Below are 10,836 nucleotides of genomic sequence, written 5' to 3'. Positions count from 1 at the left end.
GTCGACCACAAAGGGATGCTTCAGTGTGTGTCCAGCAATTTGAACCGGAAGTGGTTTGGTGACAGGTAACCTTCTTGTGACCTCAGCGAAGCCTTCGACCTTCAAAAGAGAAGCACACAGTTTCTTTGGTACCTCTGCATTCAGAGATGAGTGGGTGGCACCCGTGTCAATCACGAACTGATAACATTGTCCATTGACACTTTTGTCCAGCATGGGGCCTGTCTGCATTTCCTGCTGGGGTTTCTGTTGTGGGCGCCCTCTGCCACGCCTCCGCGTTTGCCTGGCGGCATGACGGGACCTTTCCTGTTCGGAAATGTTGGGACAGTCTTGTATCCAGTGACCAGGTTGGTAACAGGCGAAACAGTTTCCACCCCGGATTGACCTTGAAGCACCGCGTTGTCCACCATCCGAGTCCATCTGTCTGGTCTCTTATCTGTTGCGGATTCTTTTCTCCGCCTGCTGGAACTCAAAAGGAAGGTCACCCACTGCTGAATATACTTTAGCTGATTTTTGTCCTTTCGGTTCTTTTGACATTTTTTTTTTCTACAGTGATTTGAAAATTAAGGAGTCGTTTCCTTGTTACTCTGTCATCCGTCTTATCATCGTCATCCTGCTTCGCCCAATTATGCATATCACGTTTTAAAACCACAACATTAATTGTCCCAATAAACGTTAATCAATACCCCTATTTCAACAATTTATACACATTACTTTATGTATATTTAAGTAGCTTTCCTAAATCAACTAAAGATTATCTAAGAATCCTTTGAACTGCACACGCTTTGGCTTATCTATAAGTTAATGAGACTATCGTTTATGTCAATCAGTTAGTTAGTTGTGCATTCTGACTTCCTGTCGTGTGTGATATTCTACAAAACAAGGGCATTTGTTTATTCTCATTCGTCTAAAACTATCAATGTGACACACACACACACACACACACACACACACACACACTTATTTGTGTGCACGAACGCACGTTCCAAGAGATAAGGCGGAACACGATCAAAGCTGCCCTTGTTTCTAAGACAACTCTTATCTCACGGCTCACCCAGAAGCGCAGCTGTATCATATCAACCCTTAGTAACTGCAAACATTTATCATTCACTCTGACCTTCACAAACTGGCCCTATGTAAGTGAAGTTACTGGGCCTCCCTGCTTCGGTTGCTGCCCCCGCGACCCGACCTCCGATAAGCGGAGGAAGAAAATTAAATAGATGGATAACTCACTCATACGATTTCTAAACTAAGTATTATAAAAACAACTATAAAACACAAATGTATTTAAGTTTTAGGAGTTAACCAGCCATACAAACAAATGCAGTGAACCCCCAACAGCATACGCTGACACACGAACACCATCAATACCTTCATTTGTCACATTCTCTTCCTTACTTCGACTTGCTCTTTCGTTTTCAAACCACATCCTGTATCCATCTCTTCCTTACTCTTCAGACTGTTTCTATTTCTATTCTCCTAGAAACCATTTAGGTAAGGTTTTCACCATCCATTCTCTTCACCTTCAAACCTCTGTTGCTCTCTCTTTCTACGTTCCACTTTACCATAAAACCTCGAGTTACTTTTCCTAATTTACCAAACGTTTGAGTTCACTACTCTACAAGTGTTGTAACCTCCCTCTTAACCCTTTCAAGAAACATTCTCTTTTTATTTTCCTTTTTTTTTTAAACATTACTTGCTAATTTTATTGTCGACATCAGTACATTCAATTCATCATTAAACAGTAACGATTGATCACATTCTCCCAGCCGCCATTACGTTCCTATCTGTCACACTCCTTTGCCATTGTGTCTCTTTTGTCTCAGTGTCTATCGTCCCCGACGACTTGTTTCGAACCCGTTACCCCGAGTCAATCATCCCAGATGTCGAGGTTCGAGCCCTTTATGTTGTCCCGGACGAACGGGTTTCGAACCGTTTACTCAGAGTCACTCGTCCCCGACGAAGGGGTTCGAATCCTTTACTCTTTTGGGGGAGAACAAATCCCAAACAGGGCGAGCTACACCCAACTATTTGCTTACTCGTCAGTCAAGCAGCCCGTCACGGTAGTCTGAAGGGTTCCCAACCCTTTGCCCCCCTGGCGTCGTCCCACGACCCAGGTTTTGAGCCTCACTATAGTCCGAACACAATGACGCGAGTTGACCACTATTTACAACTATTATGTAATGGCGGACAGGGCAATAATGCAACCAACCTATCAAAACCAGCACTCTGTCTCTGTGGTATATAACAGTATTTGACTTACAAGACTTTTGGACAGACTCCTAATGCAGATTTTAGAAAAAGGCACTGCTTACCTCCATGTTGGCCAAGTGAGTCTGTCCGTCAGTTTGCAAGAGCAGTCCAATTTTCAGCGTGTCATCCCCGTACGAGCCCCCAAATTGTTGCGTTCTGACCCGTTCTTCCTTCGGTCAACGCCCCCAGGTTCTTTTATGACACATAAGCTGGTTTTAAACCAATCAGAGACAGAGGTTGCTCATTTTGATATTTTATAACCAAAGCGCTTAGGGAGATCAATCTAGATACAACATTTCAAAGGCATGGTCCAAATTGATCTAATGCTAAAATGGCAGTTTCTCCCTCCTCACTCACTCTCACCCGCCCCTCTCCTTCTCCTCCCTACCTCGGACAGTTGAGATAACAGATTTGTTATGGCTTCATTCCGACATTCCATACTTGGCAAACTCATCACGCGGGCTGTTCGTTTGACACCCTTGGCCTAAATGAAGAAATACCTCCGAAGATGAGGTACACGAATGGTTGGTTGAAAGACTTTGAAACATCCTCCCCGTTAACTTGGAGGAAGCTTTGAACTTATCCCAACACTGGATGTGAAGCTAGATTTGCACAGTATTACACATTTTTTTTTTTTTTTAATTACACAGTATTACACATATTCCGTACAATTGACCACTAAATGGTAACACCCGAAAAAGTTTTTCAACTTGTTTAAGTCGGGGTCCACGTTCATCAATTCATGGTAAATAGGTACAGGAATTGGCTATTATACTTCAGTCAGGTTCTGTAATCAGGATACGAAAAGAAAACTAATCTTGTACAGTTACAGAAAAATTTGTTATAAAGATGCCACAATTGGGTTTCCTTCAGCCACCAAAGGTGGCGTACTCAAAAAAAAGCGAGACACTTTGCATTCTCAATCGGGTGGTGGGCGCCCAGAATTTGGAGGTACATTCCCAGCTCATTTGTTATTACAAAACACTTTTCCACCATCACTCGGCTGACAAAGTGACGCATGAAAAGCTCAAACAATCAGAAAAAGTCACGAGCAAAAACCATGGAGAAGTTTATTGAAAGTTAAAATACTGATAGTCACACACACACACTAGATGTGGTGGAATTACGCTCTGCATTTGACCCACCCCCTGGGAGGTGAGGGGAGCAGTGAGCAGCAGCGGTGGCCAAGCCCGGGAATAATTTTTGGTGATATATCCCCTAATTTCAACACTTATTGCTGAGTGCCAAGCAGAGAGGTAATGGGTGCCATTTTTATAGTCGTTGGTATCTTTGGTATCACTCCCTGGGAGGTGAGGGGAGCAGTGAACAGCAGCGGCGGCAACGCCTGGGAATCATTTTTATGGTGATTTATCCCCTAATTCCAACCCTTGATGATGAGTGCTAAGCAACATTTTGACCCATCCCCTTGTTCCACCCCCTGGGAGGTGAGGTGAGCAGTGAGCAGCAGTGGTGCCACGATCGGAAATTATTAGAAAATATATTAATTGAATATATTGAAATATTGAAAGAGTGGACGACTTCAAGACGGCTGTGATGACGACAAAACAAATCTGGGCAAGTGTATTAAAACTTTTGATTTGAAATGTTCATTTTCTGACATAACCTTCATGCTCCTTTCCCCCCCTTTGCATCCCATGTTGTTCCCCCTGGTGCCGACGCACAATAATAATATAACAAATGACCAGAAACAAGATAAAACTCCCTTTAATAGGCAATGAATCATTTTTCAAGTCACCTTTGTTTTCCCTAACGTCTGTTGGTAACAAAACAATACTGTATACAAACACTAAATTGCTACATCAATGTAAACAAGATATATATATATATATATATAAAAAAAAAGTCTTACTGTGATGAAACAAGTATTTGCTGCTGAATTATCCTTACTTTGACCAACCTTCACCAAGCTCACAGGTATTCCAAAAGTATTAAGAAATACAATATGGCAACGTAACATTCAAACACCAATTTTCTCAGGGTTTTTTTTTGTCCTTTTTCGCGTTTTTTGTTTTTTTAACACTCAGATGTTAAGTTCAGTGGTTTTAAATGTCAAGCGTACTGTTTGAAGGCTCGTGTGCACGTCGGCCATGCAGTCATTTCATAATCAACGCCGCCTTTCCTCAAATTCCAAAGTGTTTGTACTAAAAAGAGACGGAAGTGAGCTTGTGGCATCTGCCTGCGTGCGGACGCGTCTTATGGAGTTAGAACGTGAGTAGAAAAGTGAGGAGGTTGCAGAAGCGTTCAAGGCATTTATAGTGAGACACTTTCTGTGCTGGCGAGAAAACCAAACTGTATTAAGTCAAACAAAAAAAAGGGTAGAAAAAAAGGAAGGGTTTTGTCATTTATGTTAAAAAAAAAATGTAACGGCCTCACTAGACTGAGCTGTGGCCTCTTTAGGGAAATTAAGTGTGTGTGTGTGTGTGTGTGTGTGTGTGTGTGTGTGTGCGTGCGTGCGTGAGAGAGAGAGAGAGAGAAAGAGGCGAAAAGTTTATGACAGGATATTGGACATGAATTCGTAGAAGCGCTTAGAGTACTGCTCCGGGTTCACCGTCGAGATCTCGGCCCCCGCCTGAAAAAAACAACAAAAAATTACATCAAAAATACACCAAATACTTTCAGGTAGAGATGTCCGATAATATCAGACTGCCGATATCATCGGCCGATAAATGCTTTAAAATGTAATATCGGAAATTATCGGTATCTGTTTCAAAAAGTTACATTTTTGACTTTTTAAAACCAAGTACAGAGCAGTTGCCAGTCATACTTGCCAACCCTCCCGATTTTCCCGGGAAACTCCCGAATTTCAGTGGCCTTCCCGAAAATTTCCCAGGGCAACAATTCTCCCGATTTACACCCAGACAACAGGGCCAAATAATATCTACGGCATCACTCACTCACTCACTCACTCACTCACTCACTCACTCACTCACTCACTCACTCACTCACTCACTCACTCACTCACACACTCACACACTCACACACTCACACACTCACTCACTCACTCACTCACACACTCACACACTCACACACTCACTCACTCACTCACACACTCACACACTCACTCACTCACTCACACACTCACTCACACACACACACAAGTGAATGCAATGCATACTTGGTCAACAGCCATACAGGTCACACTGAAGGTGGCTGTATAAACAACTTTAACACTGTTACAAATATGCGCCACACTGTGAACCCACACCAAACAAGAATGACAAACACATTTCGGGAGAACAACATTGACGGCCTCGCATTCTTACCGGAAAGCAGAGCTTAGAAGACCCATTGCCGGGTAAAGTGAAGGGTGTTACTCCTGTCAAAAACATCTACCCTGGAAGGAACCTCTGCTCTTTGCTCCTCCACTACGGTTTGTACCGGAGCCGAACAGCAGGACAGGTGTAACTACTACATCCGGCGACCCCTGTTTCCATCAGGGGGGTCAATGTGGACATGGTTGAGGATTATAAATACCTCGGTGTACACATCGACAACAAGCTGAATGGGTCAAAACACGCTGAGGCCCTCTACAAGGAGGCTAACTAAGATCCTTCAACGTCTGTACAAAGATGTTGAAGATGTTCTACGAGTCGGTGGTGGCGAGCGCTTTCTTGAATGCCGTGGCTTGCTGGGGCAGCGGGCTGAGAGTGAGGGACGCAAACAGACTGGACAAATTGGTAGAGAAGGCCAGTAACGTGGTGGGAGTGGAGTTGGACACTCTGGCGGTGGTGTCAGAGAGGAGAAGTCTAGCAAAACTCCTAGCCATTATGGACAACACCTCAGACCCACTACACTCGGACCTTGCGGAGAGAATGAGCACGTTCAGTGGAAGCCTCAGACTCCCAAAATGTAACAAAACGACACATACTGACAGCCATCAGACTGTATAATACATATGTTCCTTGACTGCACTTAAATGTAGAATATATGTAGAATATATTTATATTATTCATATATTATATATTATGTATATAATATATGTCATATATTATTTATTATTGTTATTGTGAGTGTACTGTGGTGCTGAATTTCTCCCAGGGATCAATAAAGTACTTTCTATTCTATTTTATTATTACCTCTCACTCTTTATAACATCTTCTGCAGATATGAATGCTTTTTATTTAATTGTTTAACTAAGTTTGAAGCAAAGGTGGTAAAACTAATCACCACGTTGCAAGGCGTGTTTTAAAGCAACACTGGCAGCACGACACCTCCCTGTTAGAAGTGACAACTTTATCGTTAACTTTGAAGCACAAATACCTTCATATTGCCCTTCATTAGCCAGTATATACCGTAATTTCCGAAGTATAAGTCGCTCCGGAGTATAGGTCGCACCTGCCGAAAATGCATAATAAAGAAGGAAAAATACATATATAAGTTGCACTGGAGTATAAGTCACATTTTTGGGGGAAATCTATTTGATAAAACCCAACACCAAGAATAGACATTTGAAAGGCAATTTAAAATAAATAAATAATAGTGAACAACAGGCTGAATAAGTGTATGTTATATGACGCATAAATAACCAACTGGGAAGGTGCCTGGTATGTTGACGTAACATATTATTGTAAGAGTCATTCAAATAACTATAACATATAGAACATGCTATATATGTTTACCAAACAATCTGTTACTCCTAATCGCAAAATCCCATGAAATCTTATACGTCTAGTCTCTTACGTGAATTAGCTAAATAATATTATTTGATATTTTTCGGTAATGTGTTAATAATTTCACACGTAAGTCGCTCCTAAGTATAAGTCGCACCCCCGGCCAAACTATGAAGAAAAACTGCGACTTATAGTCCGAAAAACAAGGTATATGTATTCTTTTGCCATTCTACCACTCCCTGTATTATTGCTTGGACGCCCTTTGTGTGTGCGTTTTGACACACTCAACATCATGCGCCTCGGCTCTGCATCCGGAAGAAAGAACGGCACCGGTACTTTTCAAAATGTAGGATAGTACTTATTTCTAATGATTGGTATCACGGTACTTTACCAGTACCGGCATACCCTATAGGCCTTGTGGCTTCATGTCAATATTTGACATGAAGTCTTATTTGACTGATAAATGTATTGTTTTTTTTAATACCGTATTTTTCGGACTATAAGTCGCAGTTTTTTTCATAGTTTGGCCAGACGTGCGACTTATACTCAGGAGCGACTTACAGTATGTGTGAAATTAACACATTATCGTAAAATATCAAATAATATTATTTATCTCATTCACATAAGAGACTAGACGTATAAGATTTCATGGGATTTAGCAATTATGAGTGACAGATTGTTTGGTAAACGTATAGCATGTTCTATATGTTATAGTTATTTGAATGACTCTTACTAGGGCTGCGAATATTTGGGTGTCCCACGATTCGATTCAAAATCGTTTTTCTTCCCCGATTCAAATGGACTCTCGATTCAAAAATGATATTTTTCAGATTCAAAACGATTCTCTATTCATTCAATACATAGGATTTCAGCAGGATCTACCCGTCTGCTGACATGCAAGCAGAGTAGTAGATTTTTGTAAAAATATTTTATAATTGTAAAGGAAAATGTTTTATCAACTGATTGCAATAATGTAAATTTGTTTTAACTATTAAACGAACAAAAAAAATATAACTTATTTTATCTTTGTGAAAATATTGGACACAGTGTGTTGTCAAGCTTATGAGATGTGATGCAAGTGTAAGCCACTGTGACACTATTGTTCTTTTTTTTAATTTTTTTTATAAATGTCTAATGATAATGTCATTGAGGGATTTTTAATCACTGCTATGTTGAAATTATAACTAATATTGATACTGTTGTTGTTTATACTAATTTTTGTTTCACTACATTTGGTTTGTTATGTGTCGTGTTTGTCTCCTCTAAATTGCACTGTTTATTGCAGTTCTGAGCGTTGCTGGGTCAGGTTTGGTTTTGGAATTGGATTGCATTGTTATGGTATTGCTGTGCATTGTTTTGTTGGATTGATAAAAAATAAAATTAAAAAATAAATCGATTTTTAAAAAATGTGAATCGATTCTGAATCGCACAACGTGAGAATCGCAATTCGAATTCAAATAAATTTTTTCCCCACACCCCTAACTCTTACCATAATATGTTACGTTAACATACCAGGCACCTTCTCAGTTGGTTATTTATGCATCATATAACGTACACTTATTCAGCTTGTTGTTCACTATTCTTTATTTATTTTAAATTGCCTTTCAAATTTCTATTCTTGGTGTTGGATTTTATCAAATAAATCGCCCCAAAAAATGCGACTTATATACATTTTTTTCCTTCTTTATTATGCATTTTTGGCAGGTGCGACTTATACTCGGAGCGACTTATACTCCGAAAAATGCGGTATATAATTTTAATGGGTTACTTGTTTGGTGGAGAAAAAACAACGTTTGACATGTGTTTAATTGTATTTCTGGACGGTATGTGTAAAAAATCCAATCGACAAATGTTTAAGCAAAAACATCAATAAATAAGAACACGGTGTACCAGGGCTTAACGACCCTGGTTGTCAACAAAAACGGGTCCGACTTAGGTCATGCAACTCACCCCATGTTTCACAGTTTTGGCAGCATGTGCAGCTTTTTTCTTCGCATCGTAATGTGTGAGGATGTCAATGATGGCCATAAAGTACACCTCCTTCTTGACAGAACCTAGCCAGAGCAGGTAGAAATAAGTGTCTTTAGAGACTAACACGTGTCCAGGTGTTTACCACAAATGATAAGAGGCAACAGAGTGAATTCCCAGTAAGAATAAAAATATTGAAGATAAAGATACTTACTGTCATGGCTCTTGATTGCGTAAACATCAACAGAGGGGTCAAAGTCCCCGGGTTCAAAGAATCTTTCGCAGTTGAAAGGGTTTCCTGGGCTGTCTGGAGGAGTCCCAACTGAGCCGGTCAGCACGCCTCCGCCTATCCCGTCGTTCTCAAACTCTTCCTCATCCGCAGTACCTTCCACATCCATCTCCTCCTGCTCCGCTCGATCCACGTCGTGGATCCCCACTAGAAGACTGTAGTCCATGATCTTGAGAGTGGCCAAGAACTGCAACATACAACATTCCTCTCTGTGCCTTCTAAAACAAAATACACAGTTCTCCCTTGTTTAATGCGGCTATTTGGTTCCAGGTATGACCACGGTACACAAATTTCCGAGATTATTAATAGATCTAATATTTTCATAGAGCATAAAAAACTGTAAAAACATAAAAATGTATGTTTTTAAATAGATATATAACCCTCTCACCGTTAAATAACACATATAGACATTTACACTCCTTTTTTACCCAATTTATTCCAATTTTCAGTGTATAAGCTGATACTTTTTTCCATCGCTTTGGATCACAATGTTTGGGCTAATTCATGGATATTTCCGGTGTCACACAGCACGTCAACCGGTGAAGAGCGTCAGCACATTCCCACAACCAAGCACACACACACACCTTGATAGCACACGCAAAGCTGATCTACTAAACTGGTGCAAAGAGGACTGCGTCTCTTAAATGGGCAGAATAAGGAGCGCAATCTATTTAGCGTGTCAGTCTTCATGAGTATGCAGGATATATGCCGATAATCGGAACGCCCACAACACTGGGAGGAGTAGATGCAAATACGACTATTCAGCACGCACAGTATGATCGATCAAGACTAAAACTCAACTGCAAACGCTAATTTGCGCCATTACTGTATTTAGCACAGCAAACTGACAGTTACACACACAGTTATGAAAAAGGAGGTGATTGCACTGCAGCTACATTCTACATCCATCCATCTTCTTCCGCTTATCAGAGATCAGGTCTAAGGGGCAGCAGCCTAAGCAGGGAAGCCCAGACTTTCCTCTCCCCAGCCACTTCGTCCAGCTCCTCCCGGAGGTTCCTTAGGTGTTCCCAGTTTAGCTGGGAGACATAGTCTTCCCAACGTGTCCTGGGTCTTATCCGTGGCCTCCTACCGGTTGGACATGCCCTAAACACCTGCCTAGGGAGGCGTTCGGGTGGCATCCTGACCAGATGCCCGAATCACCTCATCTGGCTCCTCTCGATGCATTCTACATATTCCATCCATCCATCCATCTTCTTCCGCTTATCCGAGGTCGGGTCGCGGGGGCAGCAGCCTAAGCAGGGAAGCCCAGACTTCCCTCTCCCCAGCCACTTTGTCTAGCTCTTCCCGGGGGATCCCGAGGCGTTCCCAGGCCAGCCGGGAGACATAGTCTTCCCAACGTGTCCTGGGTCCCTCGGGAGGCGTTCGGGTGGCATCCTGACCAGATGCCCGAACCACCTCATCTGGCTCCTCTCGATGTGAAGGAGCAGCGGCTTTACTTTGAGTTCCTCCCGGGTGACAGAACTTCTCACCCTATCTCTAAGGGAGAGCCCCGCCACATGGCGGAAGAAACTCATTTCGGCCGCTTGTACCCGTGATCTTATCCTTTCGGTCATTACCCAAAGCTCATGACCCTAGGTGAGGATGGGAACGTAGATCGACCGGTAAATTGAGAGCTTTGCCTTCCGGCTCAGCTCCTTCTTCACCACAACAGATCGGTACAACGTCCGCATTACTGAA

At 41.9% G+C, this 10,836-nt stretch overlaps 1 protein-coding gene across 1 annotated transcript in view; it reads right to left on the bottom strand.

Moving 5' to 3' along the window:
- Window positions 1–3,959: 3,959 nt before the first annotated feature.
- The window catches only part of LOC133557576 (phosphatidylinositol 5-phosphate 4-kinase type-2 beta), a 44,674-nt gene continuing 37,797 nt past the window's right edge, over window positions 3,960–10,836 (bottom strand). Inside the window, exons 8-10 of the mRNA XM_061908139.1 lie at window positions 9,064–9,325; window positions 8,832–8,935; window positions 3,960–4,840 (exon numbers count right to left, since the gene is read on the bottom strand). Of these exons, the coding sequence (XP_061764123.1) occupies window positions 4,760–4,840; window positions 8,832–8,935; window positions 9,064–9,325 (447 nt within the window). The 3' untranslated portion in view covers window positions 3,960–4,759. The remainder of the gene's footprint in view (window positions 4,841–8,831; window positions 8,936–9,063; window positions 9,326–10,836) is intronic.

This window comes from Nerophis ophidion, linkage group LG01 (genome assembly GCF_033978795.1).
Source record: "Nerophis ophidion isolate RoL-2023_Sa linkage group LG01, RoL_Noph_v1.0, whole genome shotgun sequence".
In the NCBI taxonomy this organism is placed as follows: Eukaryota; Metazoa; Chordata; class Actinopteri; order Syngnathiformes; family Syngnathidae; genus Nerophis; species Nerophis ophidion.
Note: the sequence above shows the minus strand (reverse complement) of the source record. Positions and strands in the feature narration are given on the sequence as shown.